Here is a 24,653-nt window from a genome sequence, read left to right as displayed (position 1 = left end):
AGCCAATACCTATTTTGGGGGGGGGGGGAAACCCCCCCATAGACCCCCAAAGGGGCAGATTTATTGAATGCTGTGAACAAACTTTGGTACATCACGGTTGAGGAAGATTGTGGTCAAGTTTTATCGAAATAGTGTGTGTAGTTTCAGAGGAAAAGCAAATTCCTATGTTGGGGGGTTCAAAGCTGGATACACTTTGACCCCGGTAAACCCCCTTTGACCACAATATTTTTAATGCCTTGAACAAACTTCAGTCACAACACAACCAATATAATTTGTGCCAAATTTGGTCGCAATCCCATCAGCGGTTTCGGAGAAGAAGTTTCAAGTGTTTACGGACCGACGGAGTGATGGACGAACGGACGGACGGACTGACAATGCGTCATCGAATAAGCTCCCCTGAACTTCGTTCCAGGTGAGCTAAAAAAAGAATGTACGACCACCTGAAGCAGATGACCATCCGGTAGTTGTATGTCAGCAGGTCTGGGTAGAGCAACCTTTTTTAAGGATCCTTTTATCTCTGTTTATGAAGAGAACGGTATTATCCTGATTAGGGGTGCTGTCACACTGGGGCAGGATAATTCATTGACGAATGACCGTCAAACCCATGGTCATCCACCATATGTGTGCAGGCTTGTGACGAGGGACTTCCAATGGCATACAGTCGTGGCCAAAAAAATTGGCACCTTTTCACTTTTTTCAAATACCTCACAATTTTCTCTAAAAATAAGTTTAAATTGACAAAAGAATTTTGTCTCCACAATTCTTTATTTCACTGTTAATATTACAGAGCCTCTGTTTTTGATTCAGAACTTAACACATCCTTTTAAATCAGAAAATATAAAGAAATGGCATTGACAAAATTATTGACACCCTAGACATAATATTTGGCAGCACACACAGCCTTTGGACAAAATAACTGCAGTCAAACGCTTCCTATAGCCATGAATGAGCTTCCTTCACCTCTCTACTGGCAGTTTGGCCCACTCTTCTTGTGCAAACTGCTCCAGTTCTCCCAGATTTGAAGGGTGCCTTCTCCAAACTGCTGTTTTCAGATTTCCCTAAATGTGTTCAATGGGATTTAGATCTGGACTCATTACTGGCCCCTTCAGAACAGTCCAGCGTTTTGTTTTGAACCATTCCTGGGTGCTTTTTGAAGTGTGTTTGGGGTCATTGTCCTGCTGCAAGACCCATGACCTTCGACGGAAACCCAGCTTTCTGACACTGGGTTCAACATTGCACTCCAAAATGCCTTAGTAATCTCCTGATTTCATGATGCCATGCACACTTGATTTCATGATTCCTGATTTCATGCACACTTGACACATTCACATGATATCATCATTTCATGATTCTGAGGAGTTTGTAGACAGTGTGGTGAGTGTGACTAGAGTGAGTGAAAGGTTGATGATGGTGAAAATGATGATTGGAAAGCTCTCGGTGAACGTCATCTTGGGATATGCTCCGCAGGTCGGTCGGAGCGATGAAGAGAAGGACACGTCCTTGTGTGCAATAGAGAAGCTGATGGAAAACGTGAAAGATGAGGAAGTTGTTGTGGTAGGAGGAGACCTAAATGGACATGTGGGAAGGAGTATGGATGGTTTTGAGGGAGTTCATGGGGGTTATGGATATGGTGTGAGGAATGGAGAAGGTGAAAGGATTTTGGAGTTTGCTGATGGAGCTGGTTTGTTGATTTGTAATACTCAGTTCCAGAAAGCGGACAATAAGCTTGTTACATACATGTCAGGTGGGTCGACGAACTGATGGTGCGTAGGCGAGATAGGGGACACCTCCGGGACACAAAGGTGATCCCGGGGGAGGAGGCTGTTTCACAGTACCACTTGGTTGTCTGCGACATAAGGGTGAAAGGTGCGAGGAGAGCTCGGCGGGTGAAGTACCAACCGGGAATGAAGGTGTGGAGGTTGAAAGAGGTGACAGTGAGGAAGGCATTAAAAGAGAGGCTGAGTATGCTGGAGGATGATGTGGTTGAGCTTGAAAGTGGAAGGATGTCAATGAAAGATAGTCTGTTGGGAGCCGTTGGTGAGGTATGTGGCTGGACAAAAGGACCACCGAGGCACTCGGAAACATGGTGGTGGGATGATGAAGTTGTAAAGAGGATTGACGAGAAGAGGAAGAAAAGAAATTCAAGGAGTGGCAGAAGGCGGAGGGTACGGGGGCAGAAAGGGCAGAGCATGAAAGTTATAAGACAGCCAAGAAGGCTGCAAAGAAAGAGGTAGCAAACGTGCAGGAGGCATTTATGAAAATGTTCGGAAAATGATTGGATTCGGAAGAGGGTCAGGGAGCAGTATTCAGGATTGCAAAGCAGCGAAAGAGAGGTGCGATGTGATGGGGGTGAGTTGCTTGAAGGATGAAGTGGGACAAATTGTTGTGGACCCAGATGGAATTAAAGTGGACCCTATCTACCCATCCCAACTCTCTCTTCCTCATATGTGGTGATTTCAATTGTCACCATGCCAGTTGGCTGGGTGTGGGTACCTCTCTCACCAGCCATGGCTCTTCAGCAAAGGACTTCTGTGACTCACTGGGACTGACACAATCTGTCAATTTCCCGACCCGGATCTCAATCAATGGAGCATCTTCTCTTCTGGACTTGGTTATGACTAACTTCCCTGAAAATGTCTGCTGCTCTTCTTCTGCTCCAATCGGCTCATCTGATCATGTGCTTGTTAAAGTGGACATCTCTCTGACCATTCTCAGAGAGCCTCCTCAGCGCCGACGAGTCTGGCATTTCACTCAAGCCAACTGGCATGGTCTTCAAGCAGCCATCAATCATCTGGACTGGTCTCACATCTCTACCGCCTCTGACATCAACTCATCCTGGGAATTCTTCCAAAGTAAACTGCTCTCTCTCATGCACAGATTTATCCCATCTCGTCTTCAGTTGTCATACCCTTCCTCCCGTCCATGGTACACGGAATCTTGTGGTGAGGCTATTGCCCAGAAACAACTTGCTTTCGTCTCCTGGAAAGCAAATCCAACGGAAGGAAATCTCATTTCCTTTCACAAAGCCCGAAACAAGAGTGTGTCCACCCTCAGGAGAGCCAGGAAACAATATCTATCCGTTCTCAGGACAGAACTCTCTTATCTGTCTCCCTCTTCCAAATCCTGGTGGCGTCTGGTCAAATCTGTTTCTGGTGTTTGTTCCCCCTCCATCCCCTCCCTCACCTCAAACGGCCACACGGCTGACTCCGCGCGTGAAAAAGCTGAATGCCTCAACTCTGTGTTTGCCTCTAAATCTTGTGTCCCAAACCCATCCCTCTCTGTACCCACCGTACCCAGTCGTACCCAGCTGCTCCTGGACTCTGTGTCCTTTCCTCCTGACAAGGTGGAATAGTTTCTGTCAACCCTCGACTCTGATTCTGCAACTGGACCTGACGGCATCAGCCCACGGGTCCTAAAATCTTGTTCTTCCGCTCTTTCACTCCCTCTCTCTGTTCTCTTCACACTCTCTTTTGCTCAAGGTCATCTGCCATCTGCTTGGAAATCTGCCAACATCACCGCTTTGCACAAAAAAGGTGCAAAAACAGATCCTAGCAACTACAGACCAATCAGCCTTCTCTCAATTATCAGTAAAGTCATGGAAAATCCATCATTGCTCCAGATATGAAATCTTTCCTCTTCTCCAATGGCTTGATCTCTGATCATCAATTTGGTTTCAGACCTGGTCACTCTACTCTGGACAGTGGACATGCTGCTTCTGCTTTCTCAGCAATGGATGGAGGTCCTCAATGCCAAACAGGAAATCTGAGCTGTCTCCCTTGACATATCACGTGCCTTCGATACGGTCTGGCACCCCGCCCTGCTCACCAAACTCTCCTCTGTTGGTATCCATGGAAATCTCCACGCATGGCTGGCGGACTTCCTCTCTAGTCGTAGTCAACGTGTGGCGCTGAATGGGTTTCTCTCATCTCCTCTTCCTGTTCAGGCTGGAGTTCCCCAAGGCAGTGTTCTGAGCCCTGTGCTTTTTCTGGTCTTCATCAATGATCTCCCTGACTCTCTTGAAAATCCTCTCTATCTCTTTGCTGATGACTCTACTCTCTGTCGCTCCATTCTTCATCCCTCAGATCGACAGTCTGCAGCCTCCTCACTCTCTGCAGACCTGGACAAAATCACAGACTGGGCAAACAAGTGGAACATGTCTTTCAATCCTGACAAATCTCACACTCTTACAATGTCTCTCCGAAAAGACCGACTGGACAACCCTCCCATCTACTTTCTGAATAATCCTCTCCAAGAAGTTCTGTCACTCAAACTTTTGGGTCTCACTATCTGCCATGATCTTTCCTGGGAAAACCACATTTCAAATCTGGCCTCCAAAGCCATTCGCCGACTGGGCATCCTCCGTCGTGCGAAGTCCTTCCTTGGCACACCTGAGCTCCTCACCATGTACAAGGCTTTCATCCGCAGCTCAATGGAATACTGCTCTCCCCTCTGGGCTGGTGCTCCTGCCTCACACCTAGCTCGTCTTCACGCTGTTGAAAGCAAAGCATTCAGAATCATTGGAATCTCCCGCGATGAAGCTAACTCCAAGGGCCTTTCACTCACTCACCGCAGGCAGGTTGGTGGTCTTTCCATCTTCTACCGACTCCTCTCTGGCCTTGCCCCCCCAGCTCTCTCTGGGCTCTGTCACGCAAATATTCCTACAGGTCGCACAAGATCTGCCTGCAACCCTCTTATGGTTAAACTGCCAAAATCAAAACTCTCTGCTCACCTTCGCTCCTTCATTCCTCTTTTCTCCCGCCTCTGGAACAAACTCCCTCACTCTCTTCAATCCCACTCCACCCTCCAGGTCTTTAAAACAGCTGTTCACCACCATCTCTTATCTTCCCCCATCCAAAACCTTGATCTTTTCTATCCCCGATAATTTCACCCCAATTCCACTTTTTGAAATACCAACTTCTGACCTGGAAGTCCTTGGTGTCCTTGTGTTTTATACTTCTCCCACCCCCCACCCCCCACCCCTTCCCACGCCTCCTCCCCCCGAGCCCTCTCCCTCCCACACATCTCCCTGCTCTCAAATGTTGTGTGCTCTCAAGTGTTTGTGTGCTTCCCATTCTCTTGTCTTCCGCTCCCTCTTTTTATATATTTTGTTTGTCTGGTTGATTTGTTTGTGAAGTAAATGTCAGCTCTTTCACGAGCCTCGATTCAGTATACAAAAAAAAAAAAAAAAAAAAAGGAAGATGAAAGAGATATATGGAAATGCTGTTGAATGCAGAGAATGCATGGGATGGCAACATAGAGAGTAACCCAGTTTTAGGACCGGCAGAGAAGATAACTGAGAAGGAAGTTGAGGAAGCGATAAAATCAATACAACAACAACAACAACATGCATTTTAAGGCCATTTTCCCTGCTAGAGCGGGGGTTAGCCTTGCGGTCCCCATGACAATCTTCTCCATTTTGCCCTATTTTCTGCATCTCTCCTTGTTAACCCCCTTGCCCGCATTTCTTCTTCCACCATCTTTAGCCAAGTCTTTCTCGGTCTTCCCCGTCCTCTACGTCCTTCTACATTCATTTCCATCACTCTTCTCAACCAGTCACTTTCATCCTTCCTCAACACATGACCAAACCATCTCAACCTGTTCCTCTTCACAGCATCAATCACAGGCTCTATTCCCATCATCTTTCGCAATTCATCATTTGTCTTCCTCTCTCTCAACGATACTCCGCACATCCATCGAACCATTTGCATTTCCACCCTTTCCAACCTTCGTTGCTGCTCTACGTTCATTACCCACGTCTCGCTCCCATAAATCATAACACTTCTCACACATGCAGCATACACCTTTCCCTTCAGCTTCAACGACACTCCCCTCCTCATCAGCATGCCACTCAGTTCCCGAAACTTCTTCCATGCACATCTCACTCTAGCAACCGTTGCCGAGTCTGATCCACCTTCTCCATTCAGCATGTCTCCGAGGTAGCAAAATGTTTTCACACCTTCCAGCTTCACGCCGTCTCCAAGATCCAACTCAACATTTCCTCCATGTGCAGCTCCCTCTGTGCACACCTTACATTTGAATGTAGCTGCCACACTGGTTAATGACCCTCTCAGACCACTACATTTTTGATGAACCCACCCACCGCACATTGTACATTGAATGGAGTTCACTCCGGCACCCTCCCTGCACACAGCACAGGGCCACTTCCCAGTTCTTTCCACCTCACCACATGCTTTACCACTTGCCATTGAGGAGACATGCTGAATGTGGAAGGTGGATCAGACTCGGCAACGGTTGCTTGAATGAGATGTGCATGGAAGAAGTTTCGGGAACTGAGTGGCATGCTAACGAGGAGGTGAGTGTCGTTGAAGCTGAAGGGAAAGGTGTATGCTGCATGTGTGAAAAGTCTTATGATTTATGGGAGCGAGATATGGGTAATGAATGTAGAGCAGCAACGAAGGCTGGAAAGGGTGGAAATGCGAATGGTTCGGTGGATGTGTGGAGTATCGTTGAGAGAGAGGAAGCCAAATGATGAATTGCGAAAGATGATGGGAATAGAGCCTGTGATGGATGCTGTGAAGAGAAACAGTTTGAGACGGTTTGGTCATGTGTTGAGGAAGGATGAAAGTGAATGGTTGAGAAGAGTGATGGAAATGAATGTAGAAGGAAGTAGAGGATGGGGAAGACCGAGAAAGACTTGGCTAAATGTGGTAGAAGAAGAAATGTGGGCAAGGGGCTTAACAAGGGGAGATGTAGAAAATAGGGCAAAATGGAGAAGATTGTCATGGGGCCCGCAAGGCTGACCCCAGCTCTCGCAGGGAAATTGGCCTTAAAATGCTTGTTGTTGTTTGTTATATGCACACATTCAAGGCACCCAGTGCCAGAGGCAGTACAGCAACCACAAAACATCACTGCACCTCCTCCATGTATGACTGTAAGGAAGGTGTTCTTGTCTTTGAAGGCTTCATTTTGTTTTCTGTAAACATAGATGATGTGCTTTACCAGAAAGCTCTAATTTGGTCTCATCTGTCCACAGGGCATTCTCCCAAAAGGATTTTGGCTTGTTCAGGTGTGTTTTGGAAAACTCCAGTCGGGCTTTCTTACGTCTCTCTGTCTGTGTCTATGTCTCTCTCTCTCTCTCTCTCTCTCTCTCTCTCTCTCTCTCTCTCTCTCTCTGTCTGTCTCTCTGTCTCTCTGTCTCTCTCTATGTCTCTCTGTCTGTCTGTCTATGTCTCTGTCTGTCTGTCTGTCTGTCTATGTCTCTGTGTGTCTCTGTCTGTCTGTCTGTCTCTCTCTCAGCAGCAGGGTCCTCCTGAGTCTCCAACCATAGAAACCACTTTCATCGAGTTGGCGACGGATGGAGCCTTGAGATTGTCCATGCCTGGCTACAATCTTGTGTCTGACCTCCTCAGACAATTCTCTGGTTTTCTTTCTTTTCTCCATGATCATTGCAGTACACACAGTGACACAAAACAGCAGAATTACTCCTTTACTCCATTCAAACTGGTTGAATGAGTGATTTTAAAAAATATTGTAGGCACCTGCAACTCACGACAGGTGAGTTCAATTCAAAAGTAAAGGAGCATCACCTGCTTGAACTCAAATTAATTTCTAACAACTTCTCAGAGGTGCCATTAATAATATTGTCCAGGCCATTTTAGGATTTGTGTGTGGAATAAGCTAAGATTTTGTAATTTTTTTTTAAGCCTTTTTTGTTTAGTTCCACTGCAAACCAAAGAAATTGCGCCTCTGTGCGCAATTTCTGTCCTGACTTAAAGTCAGGAACCATCCTGACTTAAATACATGTGGATACTAAAATATTTTTTTATTTCAACAATTTTCTGGAAGAACTGTTGCATCATTTGTAAAAAGTGCAAGGGTGCCAATATTTTTGGCCACGACTGTATTTTGCACGTCGCCATCACCACAATAATTATTGGTGGTGATATGCGAGATGAGTAACAATAACCGACAAACCTTCCTCAAGGATTAGATTAAGGTGGGAAGAGTTTTTGCCAAAATCCAGTCCCATCATCTCTTCCCAATGAAAATCTATAGCCTACGGGACAGATAGCTGATATATGTTGGCAACAAACATGAGCGCAACAAACTAGTCATTGGCTTTGTAAATAGTATTATCTTCTATTTGTGATCAAGGTGACAACAGCTGCTCACAGTTGCCATGAGACATAAGACCTGACATCAAAGACATAGGTACCAAGGCCAAATTTGCGGTCCTGACTTCTGCACCAACTTGTCTTCCCATAGGTACCCAGAGTGACCTAGAAACTTGCATCACTCCTCCCAGCTGCACTAACCCTCTCCACCCCTCCCCTCCCCGGCCCCCATCCCACAAGGTCAGTAGCGGTGTTTGTCTGAAATAAAGTATGGTGTCATCTCATGTATTTGTCCACTACATATGTATGTGTGTGTCATTTGTGCTGCAACTCCTGCATAAGCCTAAGACCATCTAAGAAAATGGCTAAGGGTCATGAAGCAGCTGCCACAAAAAAAACATCACTTGTGTATCTAAAATCTTTATAAACAATAAAATGCTGTGATTAGTACCTTTTCTTCATAAAGCCCATGATACAAATCTGACCTACCTTGCTAAATAATACGATGGTTTCCGAACTTTGTACATGGCTATAAAAAAAAAGAATGAAGAAAAGAAAAGAAAATAAACATACTTGCTATTTTAAACTTCAGTACAGATGGCAGATGTAATGATAGTGTTCACTGACAGACAGTGGACAGAGTGATGTGATGTGATGTGATATTGAGGGCACAGAGGCGTTAATGAAGTTTGCCAGGCTGAAACAAATTCACATTTACTTTTAAATCATTACGAATCCACTGGGCTTTGCCGATGCAATTCCAATAATAGCACCCATGGCAGTAACTCCGTGGTACACTATTTCATGTGAAAAGTAAGGATAAGCTTTAGGTAGTAGGTTGTAGACAGCAACCGCCCAGGGTAGTACTACTGTCCTGACTTAGGAGCGCTAAAGTGGAGCCCAGAACCATTTTACACTCTCCATGTCAGGATTGCTGGTCTTACTTACCGTCTCACTCAAACTAGAGTTACCGGGCTAACTTTAATCTCTCTTTCTCGCAAACTAACACCATACACTTCCCATCATACACTTTTCTTCTCTTTTATTTAAGGCCCGCCCTCGATGAGGTCCTTATAGTCCGTCCCTGGGGACTCCAACATAAAAAATATATATATTGAAGTCATATGACCATGATAAACCAATGGCAGGATTGACTACAACACTTATAAAATACATAATCAGGTGATGTTTACCCAAACACACAAAACGTTTCGTCACATGTTTGCAAATGGTCAAATCAAAATGCCATTCAAGTTGACTATGGGATGACCCAAACATCTTACAACTTTATAAAGTGTAAAATGGTTTGAACACCACTCTTCTAACATGGCATGTTGCTAAAAAAATAAATAGCACCGCAAAGCGGGCGTAACCCTTCAGCCCATGCATGGTGGAAACCAATTTCAAGATGGCTGCCGTGGCGGCCATATTGAAAATCGCAGCGCGCCCATTTTCGAAAGGAACCTTCCTCTACTCAACCCCAAAACACACTGCAAAAATGGATTTAATCTGACAAGCCATTCTGCTCGAAATTGACGGAAACCAAAAGTTGACGGACGCCCGGATGGCTGCCGTGGCGGCCATATTGAAAACCGCATATTGCTACCCCTACCGAAGGCGAAGGTGAAGGCGAAGTGGCAGAAGGCGAAGGGTATGGGAGCAGAAACAGCAGAGCATGAAAGTTATAAGGTAGCCAGGAAGGCTGCAAAGAAAGAGGGAGCAAAAGCGCAGGAGGCATGTAGGAAAATGTTCGGAGAACGCTTGGATTCGGAAGAGGGTCAGAAAGCAGTATTCAGGATTGCAAAGCAGATAGCGAAAGAGAGGTGTGATGTGATGGGGGTGAGTTGCTTGAAGGATGAAGTGGGACAAATCGTTGTCGACCCAGATGGAATTAAAGGAAGATGGAAAAGATATATGGAAATGCTGTTGAATACAGAGAATGAATGGGATGGCAACATAGAGAGTAACCCAGTTTTAGGACCGGCAGAGAAGATAACTGAGAAGGAAGTTGAGGAAGCGATAAAAGCAATGAAGGGTAGAAAAGCGGGAGGGCCGACGGGAGTTGTGGAAGATATGTTGAAGGCAGCAGGAAGTTGGGGTGTGAAGAGAATGACAGAGATCTGTAATCTGGTGGTGAAAGAAGGCCGCATTCCAGTGGATTGGGAACTGAGTACCCTCATCCCTCTATACAAGGGGAAAGGTGACCCTCTGGAGTGTGGCTCGTACCGAGCGATAAAGTTATTGGAGCATGGAATGAAGGTATTGGAAAGGGTGTTGGAGAGGAGGATAAGGAAGAAAGTGAAGATCGACGAAATGCAGTTTGGATTCATGCCAGGAAGAGGAACGACAGACGCGCTTTTCATTGTGAGGCAGTTGCAGGAGAAGTACATGGAGAAGAGGAAGAAGTTGTTTCTTGGGTTTGTTGATCTGGAGAAAGCATTCGATCGGGTTCCACGCAAAGTATTGACATGGGCATTGAGGAAGTTAGGAGTGGAGGAATGGTTGATCAGAGTAGTGATGGCAATGTACAAAAGAGCACGCACAGCTGTAAGGACGAAGGACGGGAACAGTGGTGAGTTTGAGGTGAAGGTGGGAGTGCATCAGGGGTCGGTACTAAGTCCACTACTATTTGTAGCTGTGATGGAGGTGCTGGCTCAGAACGTAAAGGAGGGTTTACCGTGGGAGTTGTTGTATGCAGATGATCTGGTGTTGATTGCGGAAAGTATGGATGGACTGAAGGAAAAGATGAACATGTGGAAGGAATGTATGGAGACAAAAGGTCTGAAGGTGAATATCGGAAAGACGAAGGTGATGGCAAGTGGTAAAGCATGTGGTGAGGTGGAAAGAACTGGGAAGTGGCCCTGTGCTGTGTGTAGGAAGGGTGTCGGAGTGAACTCCATTCAGTGTACAATGTGCGCTGAGTGGGTTCATCAAAAATGTAGTGGTCTGAGAGGGTCATTAACCAGTGTGGCAGCTACATTCAAATGTAAGGTGTGCACAGAGGGAGCTGCAGATGGAGGAAATGTTGAGTTGGATCTTGGAGACGGCGTGAAGCTGGAAGGTGTGAAAACATTTTGCTACCTCGGAGACATGCTGAATGGAGAAGGTGGATCAGACTCGGCAACGGTTGCTCGAGTGAGATGTGCATGGAAGAAGTTTCGGGAATTGAGTGGCGTGCTGATGATGAGGGGAGTGTCGTTGAAGCTGAAGGGAAAGGTGTATGCTGCATGTGTGAGAAGTGTTATGATTTATGGGAGCGAGACATGGGTAATGAACGTAGAGCAGCAACGAAGGTTGGAAAGGGTGGAAATGCGAATGGTTCGACGGATGTGCGGAGTATCGTTGAGAGAGAGGAAGACAAATGATGAATTGCGAAAAATGATGGGAATAGAGCCTGTGATTGATGCTGTGAAGAGGAACAGGTTGAGATGGTTTGGTCATGTGTTGAGGAAGGATGAAAGTGACTGGTTGAGAAGAGTGATGGAAATGAATGTAGAAGGAAGTAGAAGACGGGGAAGACCGAGAAAGACTTGGCTAAAGATGGTGGAAGAAGAAATGCAGGCAAGGGGGTTAACAAGGAGAGATGCAGAAAATAGGGCAAAATGGAGAAGATTGTCATGGGGATCGCAAGGCTAACCCCCGCTCTAGCAGGGAAAATGGCCTTTTAAAATGCATGTTGTTGTTGTATATATATACAGTATATATATATATATATATATATATATATATATATATATATATATATATATATATATATATATATATATATATATATATATATATATATATATATATATATATATATATTTATATATATATATATATATATATATATATATATATATATATATATATATATATTAAAAAACCACCTGTAGAAGCCATTTTTCCCCGCAAAGCGGGGGTTGGCCTTTTTCGGGAACCGTGGTTGTTGTTGTTTTTCGGTCCCCTTTTTGAAGCAATGTTTTACGGCCGGATGCCCTTCCTGACGCCAACCCTTTTTGCCGCCCTTAACGACAAACAGGGAATTACCAGTGAACTGGTACTCAATTAGCCGACCTCGGAAGGATGACAGGCTGAGTCAACCCCCCTGGCGTTAATTCAGCAATCGACCGGGATTCGAACCCAGGATCCTAGGATCCTAAGCCGGCTCCCTAGCCGCTACCCCAACACCAGGGTTTTATATATATATATATATATATATATATATATATATATATATAGCCATTTTTCCCCGCACAGCGGGGGTTGGCCTTTTTCGGGAACCGTGGTTGTTGTTGTTTTTCGGTCCCCTTTTTGAAGCAATGTTTTACGGCCGGATGCCCTTCCTGATGCCAATCCTTTTTGCCGCCCTTAACGACAAACAGGGAATTACCAGTGAACTGGTACTCAATTAGCCGACCTCGGAAGGATGACAGGCTGAGTCAACCCCCCTGGCGTTAATTCAGCAATCGACCGGGATTCGAACCCAGGATCCTAGGATCCTAAGCCGGCTCCCTCGCCGCTAGCCCAACACCTATATATATATATATATATATATATATATATATATATATATATATATATATATATACACAGTGGAACCTTGACTTACGAGTGCACCAACTTACGAGTTTTCCGAGATACGAGCCGTCGCTCGGGCGGTTTATTGCTTTGAGATGCGAGCCGAGATCTGAGTTACGAGCTTACGCTACCCGCCACCAGGTGGGTTCCGGTCACGTGGTTATCTTGCCATGCAAGTATCTCTGCCGTATATCGCTGCTGCTTTGTTTTCGCATTTTGGTTATTTTGGAAAATTTCTTAGTTTTAACCATGGGTCCTAAGAAATTGAGTGCCAAGGGAAGAGAGGATGATGTGCTTGGATATAAAACACGCAATCGTCGAAAAACATGAGCGAGGTGTGCGTGTTGTCGACTTGGTGAGGCGGATGTGAAGGCAGCTGAAGATTTTATTATAACTGAGAAGAAGAAGAGGATGATGTGCTTGGATATAAAACACGCAATCGTCGAAAAACATGAGCGAGGTGTGCGTGTTGTCGACTTGGTGAGGCGGATGTGAAGGCAGCTGAAGATTTTATTATAACTTTTGCCGAACTGATAGAAGCCGAACGATACATCCCCCAGCAAATCTTCAACTGTGACGAGCCAGGGCTCTTCTGGAAAAAGATGCCGAGGAGGACGTATATAACGGCAGAGGAGAAGAGCATGCCAGGCCACAACTTGTTCAGAGTGCCGGCGATAGCTCGCCTTCTCTTTGTGGAAAACACGGTACTGAGAAGAAGAAGAGGATGATGTGCTTGGATATAAAACACGCAATCGTCGAAAAACATGAGCGAGGTGTGCGTGTTGTCGACTTGGTGAGGCGGATGTGAAGGCAGCTGAAGATTTTATTATAACTTTTGCCGAACTGATAGAAGCCGAACGATACATCCCCCAGCAAATCTTCAACTGTGACGAGCCAGGGCTCTTCTGGAAAAAGATGCCGAGGAGGACGTATATAACGGCAGAGGAGAAGAGCATGCCAGGCCACAACTTGTTCAGAGTGCCGGCGATAGCTCGCCTTCTCTTTGTGGAAAACACGGTACTGAGAAGAAGAAGAGGATGATGTACTTGGATATAAAACACGCAATCGTCGAAAAACATGAGCGAGGTGTGCGTGTTGTCGACTTGGTGAGGCGGATGTGAAGGCAGCTGAAGATTTTATTATAACTGAGAAGAAGAAGAGGATGATGTGCTTGGATATAAAACACGCAATCGTCGAAAAACATGAGCGAGGTGTGCGTGTTGTCGACTTGGTGAGGCGGATGTGAAGGCAGCTGAAGATTTTATTATAACTTTTGCCGAACTGATAGAAGCCGAACGATACATCCCCCAGCAAATCTTCAACTGTGACGAGACAGGGCTCTTCTGGAAAAAGATGCCGAGGAGGACGTATATAACGGCAGAGGAGAAGAGCATGCCAGGCCACAACTTGTTCAGAGTGCCGGCGATAGCTCGCCTTCTCTTTGTGGAAAACACGGTGAGATCCTTAACATCCAACAACTAATGGGACGCAAACGGGGCGCCCAGTTTAGCGGTACACACATTGATGAATCACCCTGCCTGTGATTCACCCATGACAGGTTATAGCTGGGTCGGGATTCAAACCCAGGCTGGACAGTTTAGAGTCAAGTGTGCGTACCTCCAGTCCAGGCCATCCTGCCAACTTGTATGCTGCATACAGGTGAAATATAAAGCGCGAGATATTTTGATATATACTGTATATTTAAAAAAAAATTGGTGTGGTTTTTGGTGGGCTGGAACGGATTAATAGCATTTCAATGCATTTTAATGGGGAAATTTAATTTGAAATAAAAAGAGCAAATTGAGTTACGAGCTCGGTCACAGAACGAATTAAACTCGTAAGTCAAGGTTCCACTGTATGTGTATATATATATATATATATATATATATATATATATATATATATATATATATATAGTTATGTCTGGGGGTAAAGCAATATCTAGAGCCAGATAGATCTGTGTAGGTAGGTATCCGACTGTCGCGAAAGGGAATCTCCTTGTAATAAGTTCTGTTTAGGCGATTTGTCGGGTAAGAGTATGCTTGTGAACATACCAGGATGTTTGAGTGTTAAGTAGTTAGGGATTAAAGATAACGCCCCTGTGTGTCACACCTGGTCATCAAACCTTTGTCCCTTATGGCAATGCACACCTGTAGACACTTAGTTAGGTCCCTAGCGCAACATTAAATAATTCCCTTCCCTGACAGTGACTTCGGAAGGAACAGGAAAGGAAACCAGGCCAGGACACCGCCGATGATGGCCGCCGCCAACTACACCTCTGGCAGACCTAGCCACATCGAATAGCACGAGCTATTACCACGCTACACGCTACGTGCTATGACCACGCTCCAGGCCTGTGGTGGGCACTGATTGGGTGGCGCGCCAAGGCTGACATCACCGCCGAAGGTTATAAAAGAGCGCGCCGAACTCCATGCGTAGTCCCGGTCCTAGCCCGAGTCCTAGCCCGAGTTCGCTTGCTTCTGGCACGTTCCTTTGTCTCGCTTGGACGTCCTTTTGCTTGGCTGGTAGAGTGCAGTCGCACATGCGTTCTCTCCGTTCCTGTCTCTTTGTGCCTCGTGTTGGAGATCGACCTCGTGTGGAGCCGCTGGCCTGCATTGGACGAGCGGTGCTTTTGGTGCTTTGGGACCTCGTGGGTGCTTCGGAGTTTAAAGCAAGGCCTGGGGGCGCGCCAGCACGAGCGGAGCTTGGAGCCGCGTGGTGGACGATACACTGAAAGACGACAAGACAGATAAGACCGCACACCACTTACACACCATAACGAACGTTTTTCTTTTCCTTAATTCGCATTCCCTCGTCTGTATCCGAAGTCTGTGAGTGGGGACGTCCCGATTAGGATATTTATTCCAGGCGCGTGCTTTTCCTGTCCCTGCCTTTTATTGTAATAAACCCTTGCATTATTTTCCCTTTCCATTCAAAATCGTGTCGTTCGTGAGTTCATTAATTTCCCTGCAGGATCAAAGCTGCCGTCGGTTCACCAGAAGGTAAGCTCTTTTACCGCAGCTTCCCACTTTCCTTCTTCCTCCCGCGTTTGGTAGTAAAATCCGTGTTTGGTCGTCGCCATTCTGGTCTTCTTCGGTCCCTGGTATTAACCAAAGGATCCGCGCGACAATATATATATATATATATTCTTTATTTAAATGTATCACAATGTGTACACTTTAAAAAAAAAAAACTATCTTGGTCATTATGGGCCCCTTCTTATTGTGAGCCTGGCACCGAGATGCCATTGGAGCCATTGCAAACCCGGGCTTGGTGATCAGGTGGGTATTCCCATCAAGCATTCCTCACTCCTGTTTGTCAACCAATCAGAATTGACAGGAACGCGAGGACATGTCAGGGTTACCATGTTTGACTCGATGCGTAAAAATGTGCAACCGAGATCATTTGTACTTACATAGTTTTACATAATTTTGAAAGCCCTAAACATTCCCTGATATGTGGAATTATAGATATACTGGTATATATGTATGACAATTGGAATATAATTGAAATTCAGCATTGATTGTTTTTAAGACCTTCACTCTTTCATTCCTCTTTTTCCCGCCTCTGGAAGAAACTCAAACACTCTCTTCAATCCCACTCCTCCCTCCAGATCTTCAAAACAGCTGTTCACCACCATCTCTTATCTTCCCGCATCCAAAACCTTGATCTTTTCTACCCTTGTTAATCCACCCCAAATCCACCTTTAATTAAAATTCCGTTTTCTTTCCTGAAAGTCCCAGTAGTGTCCATCTTGTTTATCCCATGTACCCCACCCCAGCCCTCTCCTTTCCACAGATCTGCTGATGTCCCTGTTTTATACTGTTGTTGTGCTTCCCTTTCTCTCTCCTTCAAGTCTCCCACTCCACTTTATTGTATGTTTTATGTGTTAGCTCTTACATGTGCCTTGACTTGGTCTCAAAAAGAAAAAAAAAGTTGTCTAAGGGGTCAAAGTGGTCGAAAGAACGTAAAGATCTATATAGGGTGCAATGGACTAAAGCATGTAAATGTCTAAAGGGTGTAAAGGTCTAAAAGGTGAAAGTCTAAAGGGTGTATGGGGGGGGTATAAACGGTCATAAAAGGTTTATAGGGTCTAAAATGTCTAAAGGCACCAAAAAGGTCTAAATGTATAAAAGGTATGTTCCAACTGTCCATAATTAATCCACATAATTAATAGAAGTAGTCATGGTCCAATTATACATGAGACGTACTCATGGTTCAATTGCATCAAGAGCACCAACCTCCTGTTTAAGTCTTTTGGCCCTGCGCCCATAGCCCTCAGTCTTAGGTGGTTGCACCGCTTGCCGCAGAGGAATGCTGTGTGGCTTGTACACCTTGTCACGCGAATTGCTCTCATAACCATCTGGTTGTGATGTTCCCTGGTGAAGAAAGAGAGAGAGAATGTGAGACAGGTAAATAATAAACAAATCCATCTCCCCTTCAAAAACAAAATATTCAAGCAGTTGCTAGCAAATCAGAGTGTTAACAATTCATTAGTGAATCGAAATATATTAACAGCACCAGGGTCTGATGTTGACAATACTTCACCACTACTTAACTTGACTGACAACCATCCCAGCTCCTTCCCACATTGGTCACTTACCGACAAACTGACTCCAGATTGAAAGAGGTCATAGGGGTAGATAATGCGCTCATAGTGAGATCGTAGCAATGAGCCAGCTCCTTTCCCTGGTGGGTAGCCAAGGCGCGATGCAATGCGTGACCACCGCCGGTCTTTGCAAATCGGTTCAAATCCACCCTCCTCTGTCACTACCTGCAAGAACAGAAGGGACTGTGGTAAACTGCCTTGAACAACAGGAGACTAAGTCACTCATCCAATTGAAATCCTGGTACTTAGGTGCAAGATGCTGACACAAGTGCTCCTACTTTGCTCAGCATATAGAGATCGAGGATCTTGCGCTCCACAATGGGAATCTTGAGTGTGGATCCCTGCAACTCCCAAAATCTTGCAATTTGGTCCAGGAAGTTCAGCTTTACACGGGTTTGTGCCTGCACAAAATCCACATCCCCTGGTCAATAAACTACACTTTCAAAGTCACCAAGAGAAAGAAACAGCAGGCAATAACTACTACTACTACTACTTCTTCTTCAAGGGCCCAAATTAGTCCAACCTTCATGTGGGGTCAGCACGCGAATGTTGTTGGCCAAATGCTTTCAGGAACCAGCTAGCCAGGTCCACCATACAGTCACGTGAAAAAGTAAGTACACTCCATGTAAAGTTTTGACTTTTTCAACATATTTCAACATACAGCTATTTGATCTTCATTTCAACAATATTGATCGATAACGGTGATATAATATAACAAATATCATGAAACATTTACATTTAGTAGTCCATTGTATAATTTAAATACACATCAATGCAAATTTTGCATGTGGAAAAAGTAAGTACCCCCTTGGCTCTAATAGGTGGTATTGCCCCCTTTGGCAGAAACAACCTCAAGTAGGCATTTCTTATAACTGTCTGCCAGTCTCTGACATCGACTGGGAGAAATTTTTGCTCACTCCTCCATGCAGAATTCTTTCAGCTGTGCGATGTTTGAGGGGTTTCTTGCATGCACAGCTCGTTTCAAATCCCCCCACAACATCTCGATGGGATTTAGATCCGGGCTTTGACTTGGCCATTCCAGAACCCTCCATTTCTTTCTATTCAGCCATTCCTTGGTGGATTTACTGGTATGTTTAGGGTCATTGTCATGTTGCAAGGTCCACCTTCGGTTGAGCTTCAACTTTCCGACAGATGGCCTCACATTATCCTCAAGCACCCTCTGATACAATGAAGAATTCATAGTGGATTATATGATGGTGAGCTGCCCAGGCCCTGATGCAGCAAAGCTGCCCAAAACCATAATATTTCCACCACCATGTTTTACAGTTGGTAACAGGTTCTTGAGGTCAAATGCTGTCTTTGGTTTTTGCCAAACATGACTTCTGGTACTGTGGCCAAATAGCTCTACCTTTGACTCATCTGTCCAGAGCACATTGTTTCAGAAGTGCTGGTCTTTACCTAGGTGTTCATTGGCAAACTTTCGTCTTGCCCTGATGTTCTTTCTGGACAGCAAGGGTTTCCTCCTGGCACACCTCCCATGTAGATCAAATTTGTGCAGCCTCTTTCTAATGGTAGACTCGTGCACTTTGACATCAACAGAGGCAAGAGCTACCTGTAGGTCCTGTGATGACATTCTGGGGTTCTTAGAGACTTCTTTCAGCATCTCGCGGTCTGCCCTCGGGCTGAACTTGCTGGGGCGGCCTGGCCTGAACAAGTTGGCAGTTGTTTGGAATCTTCTCCACCTGTAGATGATCTTCCGGACAGTCGAATGATTGATTTCAAATTGTTTGGAGATCTTTTTAAATCCCTTCCCAGACTCGTCGGCATCTATAACCTTCTTTCTGAAGGCCTCAGAGAGCTCTTTTGATCTAGGCATGGTGACGCCACACACTTCAACAACAAAGAGCAAACCAAACGAAATGTCTGAGGTTTAAATAAGACAGGTTCCTACAAGATCCTCTCTAATGATGTTCTAATCATTTGCACCTGAGGTGGTGTACCTGATTCTAATTTTAGGTATTTGAAGTAGTGATAAATGTCAGGGTGTACTTACTTTTTCCACATGTGAAATTTGCATTTATGTTTATTTAAATTATACAATGGACTACAAAATGTAAATGTTTCATGATATTTGTTATATTATATCACCTTTATCTATCAATATTGTTGAAATGAAGATCAAATAGCTGTATGTTGACATATGTTGAAAAAGTCAAAACTTTACATGGGGTGTACTTACTTTTTCACGTGACTGTACAACTGAAGTTGGCAGGAATTTGGAATTTAGCCAGGGTGCCTATGATAACTCGCCTACTTTTCATGAACGACACCATGGGATATTTAATGTCCACCGACCATTTCTGGCAGACGGGTCGGTCATCTGGCTTAATGTCCTTCTGACGGACGGCACACACAATGATACATCATCCTGCATGTGAAACACAATGGTGACCGTTTATAGCTGGGTCGGGATTCAAATGCCAGCTAGAGAGCTTAACAGTGAGTGAGTATACCTCTAAGCTATCTTGTAAGACATAGCAAGCGATAACACGAGAAGAAGAAAGCAAGATGGATGATCAAACAAGCAGAGAAAACAATATGATGAGGTAAGCAAATAGAAAGGACAGCTGATTTACCTCCAACTCATTGAGGCGCTGGATTCGTGGAGTGAACCGAAACTTTTCTACATCAACAGCAAACGGGGGCTGCCAGCCCTGGGGAGAATAGTTTAAAAAAATACAGTAAATTCCCTTTTTTATTTAAAATATATATAAACAAAACATCTCAACAGGAAATGATGAACAGAAAAAAGAAAGAAAAAAAAGGACAAATTACAATAATACTAACATGGGAAGCATACTCAATAATCAGAGAGATAGGGACATGTAACAGAGGGAGAAGATGACCATGGGGAAGAAGGGAACAACAATATGGCCAGGGGAACAAAATTCAAAAGGCTAGCCATGCCCTGTACAATAGCACAGTGAATCTAAACTCCTGCAAGGGCAGCACTCCCCTGATCACGAGGCAGACGGGGCCCGGGTGGTTGAAAGGATCATCCTGGTGACTTAAACTAAGTGGGACAAATTTGCAGAGGTCACAGTACCCTCTCAATTGCAAAAATAAATGGCTTCATAAAACTATGATTCTAAGAAACAATAACCAGAATGAAACAAGAATGCAATAAAGATATTCAAACCTTACCTCCTTTTATCCCTCAATAATAACTTGTATTGACAGGCACAATACTAGTTGTGTAAGCTAACACCAGGCTCCAGCTGGGCGCAGATTGGCAAGGTCACATGTGTGCTGTCCACTGAGAGACACCGGTCTCATGAAAGTGTCATTTTGGTTCCGGAGGATAAATATATAGATCAAAGTGTTGTTGGCAGTCCAGGTGCAGCACCACTGATGTCACCCAGTTGACAGATCAAAGCAATGCTGATGCACCCAAAGCATAAAGGATGTAGCTCAGTGTAAGTCGTCCTGCAGAACAAAAGGTACTGCAGGATACTCCGACTGAAATAGTTGCAGAACCTACCATGGTGAGAGGAGAAGTCGCAGGTCGGGATTGAACAGCGACACTAGGCAGGATGGCATTGTCCGCACAGGTGTATGTGCTTCCTGGGCCTTTTATAGGTAAAAATAAGCCACAATGGATTTCAGTTTCACGCCCAAGACAGCTCACGATGCACTCCCCTGGCACAGTAGCATTACTGTTGCATTCCTAAAATTAATTACATTTCAAATTATTTTCCCCAAGAGATGTATCTGAAATTACTAAAAGCATGCCAAACTAGACCGACTGGAAAACCCTCCCATCTACTTTCTCAACAATCCTCTCCAAGAAGTTCTGTCTCTCAAGCTTTTGGGTCTCACTATCTGCCATGATCTTTCTTGGGAAAACCACATTTCCAAGCTGGCCTCCAAAGCCAGTCGCCGACTGGGCATCCTCCGTCGTGCGAAGTCCTTCCTTGGCACACCTGAGCTCCTCACCACATACAAGGCTTTCATCCGCAGCTCAATGGAATATTGGAATACTGTTCCCCCCTCTGGGCCGCCGGTGCTACTTCTAATTCTAAAAATGGTCCCCTTCTTTAAAAAATTCTTCTAGCTGGATACGGATCTTCACCAAAATCGAATAGATTCTTCCTTGTCACACACACAACCTGTCCAACAAGTTTCGTTCAAATCCATCCATAACTTTTTGAGATATCCTGCTATGTATCGTTTTTGGCCCTATCTCCCAATGGTGAAGAATCACTTTAAAAATTAAATAATTCTCATATCCGAATCCATATTCAGATCTTCACCAAAGTCAAATCGAATCGTCCTTGTCGGACACCCAACCGGTTCACCAAGTTTCGTCCAAATCCGTCCACAACTTTTTGAGATATCCTGCTATGTATAATTTTTGGCCCTATCTCCCAATGGTGAAGAATGACTTTTAAAATTCTAGTAGCCGGATCCGAATCCGGATCTTCACCAAAATCTAATCATTTCGTTCTTGTCACATACGCTACATATCTGCCAAATTTCGTCCGAATCCGTTCACAACTTTTTGAGATATTTTGTTCACAAACTGACAGACAGACAGACAGGGGTGAAAACATCACCTCCATCCACCTTTAGTGGGGAGGTAATTACTGACTGTTAAAAATAAAAACAAACCATTTGTCAAACCAAAACTTGTTTCCATCAAATACAACAACAAACAACAGGAAATAAAAGGTAGTGATAAATGTCCAAAAAGTCTGATATTAATGATTCATGCATTCACCTAATAGTTTAGAAAATATCTATGAGAGTGATCAAACTTAAAATAGGACTTATAATTCATTTTGCCAATTATGAATGCGAGCCACTTGAGATGCCCAATTCTGAGCTCAGTTTCCAATTGAGTCTGATCTGAAAACAAGTTTTAATTTAAATCCCTTCAGCTGTTCACAAGTTATCACATTTTTACCTGATATGACCTCTGACCTTGGGACCCCAAAATCGAATCAGTTAATCTTTACATCATTATACATGCCTGTACCAAGCTTGAATTAGATCACTTCAGTCGTTCTCAAGTTATAGACATATTACAGACTTTGACCTCTTGACCCCAAAATCGAATCAGTTCATCTTTACATCATTCTACATAAGTGTACCAAATTTGGTCAGAATCCCACCACTGGTGGGAAGTTATCGCGATAACAGGATTTTTACCTAACATGACGTCTGACCTTTGGCCTTTGACCTTTTGACCCCAAAATCTAATCAGTTCATCCTAACCTCATTATACATACCTGCACCAAGTTTGACTAAGATCCCTTCGGCCGTTCTCAAGTTATTGCTGTTACGAAAACCTATAACAGACGGACGGACGGACAACCTGAAAACATGCCTCCGGCGACTTCGTCGGCAGAGGCATAAATATGTCGGTTGGTGCAGCAGTATCACAAGAGAACTTTGAATGGAGAGAACAGTCTTTCAAAGAGTGAATTAAGCTGATAGTCACACAATTTTGCACATTCAATAACAAGATCCCATGGCATTTTTTCATCAACTGGGAATCAGACTTGCATACCGGCTGAAAATTGGAAAACTCCAGGACAAAGGTCTACAAGACAAAGCATTTTTAAACAATAATGCAAAGGCCTCACCAGGGTTATATCGATTACATTTTAAATGCAAAATGAATATCCCAATTTCTATGCTGTGCAAAACTTTGTGTGTGACAATTCTTTTTTTAAGACCTGAGAATTAATAATGTAGATCAGGTAGATTTGGCATGACAAACACACCCAAAAGAACAGGCGCAACCAATTGGACATAATCGACCTTCATTCAAGTTATAAAATTAACTTATTAATATGGTTAAATTAGACAGCGTTGTCGAACTGTGCATCCCAGGCAAAATTTATAATCATCCCTTTACTGTCGTTTTAAAGTCCTCGTTGGACTTAGTCCGAAAAGGGGGCTTATGGATTAGGTCTCGTCCGCCCATCCGTGCATCCGCAGCCATATCTCGGAGATTTCTTGACCCCATTTTGTACATGTTTGGCACAAAGACAATCAATACATGATGTTATACATATGCACCTAATTTTGTTTTGCGATGTGATCAAAGATGGCCCTCTGGCGACCATTTTGTTACTTCAATGTGTCCCCAACCATTTATTGAAAATGCATGGTCCAATTTTGTTCAAACTTGGCACAGCACAGCACATGACTGCATATACGTGCACTTCACTTTATTTGGCGATTAATCAAACGTGGCCGACTAGCGGCCATTTTAGTTGTAAAAAACCTGGTATCGACCACTTCCTCAACCATTTCTCGGACATGCATTTACCAATCTTGTTCAAATTTGGCACACAGATAACAAATGATGCGTTTAGTAGGGGAGCCAGGCACTGAAATTTTGAAAAACCCGTACCAGCGTGCTATAAAATTTCCATGGGTGGATTTGTGTAGGCCTAGGCATTCCGCACAGGAGTAGTTTGGTCTGCTCTGCATTTGCTCTTGCGAAATCCCAATTTTTGGGGGTTATTTGAACTTAAGGGACCACATAATTGAGCCCAAAAGTTAGGGGTAGGAGAAATCAAAATCCGATTTCAACAGGTTTACTATAAAGGGAACCATGCATGTTGGGTATCATTAGAAAGGTCTTGATAAGACCTACCGAATGGTACTATGCGAATGAGTAGGTCAATACTGATGACGTCATCAGAGGTCAAAAGGTAATTGTTTTTGGCTGAGGTGAAAATCTAGGGGTTTCGATCTTAAAATGGCCACTGGTACAAAACTAAAAGAGATAAATGGATGAAAATAACACTGATTTATGTTGACATATAGGGTAAGTTTTTTTATAACAATAAACATTACAAATACCTTGAGGTTTTGGAATTAACCCCTTGTGTTTGAAACACAAATTTCATAAAAACAAAAATTCTCGGGATTTTTCTAGCATTAAGACAAGACAACCCCAGGACTTTCTATGCTATGCGATGATATGCGATTTCTATGCGATATTATGATTTTAACCAGATATCTTATTGAAATAGTTTACATTTATCTCTTAGGTGTATTAACCCTTAATGCACCAAATTAGAAACAGTGGATACATTTTAACCCTCAGTGTACGGAATGCCAAGTTTGTGGTAAAACTATGCATAAACAAGTACAAAAAGTTTTAATTAAAACAAAAGCCGCGTCGATGTTACACAATGCCTAGATGCAGCTGTGCCTATAACGTCGATGTTATAGGCACAGGACATTCCTATTGATTCGATTACTTGATGTTATTTTTGTGCAAAGTGAAAATATATCTCGGCAATTGCCCATGTGTGGCGACACGTGAACGAAGCTATGCTCCTCTCTCCACATTATTGTGACGACGTATAAATTAAATATTTCATCGTGACGATTGTCATCAAATGGACGAATTTTTAATGTAT

The 24,653-nt window shown here is 44.0% G+C and overlaps 1 protein-coding gene across 1 annotated transcript in view; it reads right to left on the bottom strand.

Moving 5' to 3' along the window:
• Positions 1-24,653, bottom strand: part of LOC137425167 (lysine-specific demethylase 5A) — a gene marked incomplete in the record, with an annotated part of 131,898 nt that overhangs the window by 89,634 nt on the left and 17,611 nt on the right. Inside the window, 4 exon segments of the mRNA XM_078776383.1 lie at positions 16,880-17,017; positions 17,242-17,412; positions 17,526-17,648; positions 19,845-19,922. Of these exon segments, the coding sequence (XP_078632509.1) occupies positions 16,880-17,017; positions 17,242-17,412; positions 17,526-17,648; positions 19,845-19,922 (510 nt within the window).

The sequence above is a fragment of the Myxine glutinosa genome, chromosome 4 (assembly GCF_964187855.1).
Source record: "Myxine glutinosa chromosome 4, kmMyxGlut1.1, whole genome shotgun sequence".
Taxonomy (NCBI): Eukaryota; Metazoa; Chordata; class Myxini; order Myxiniformes; family Myxinidae; genus Myxine; species Myxine glutinosa.
Note: the sequence above shows the minus strand (reverse complement) of the source record. Positions and strands in the feature narration are given on the sequence as shown.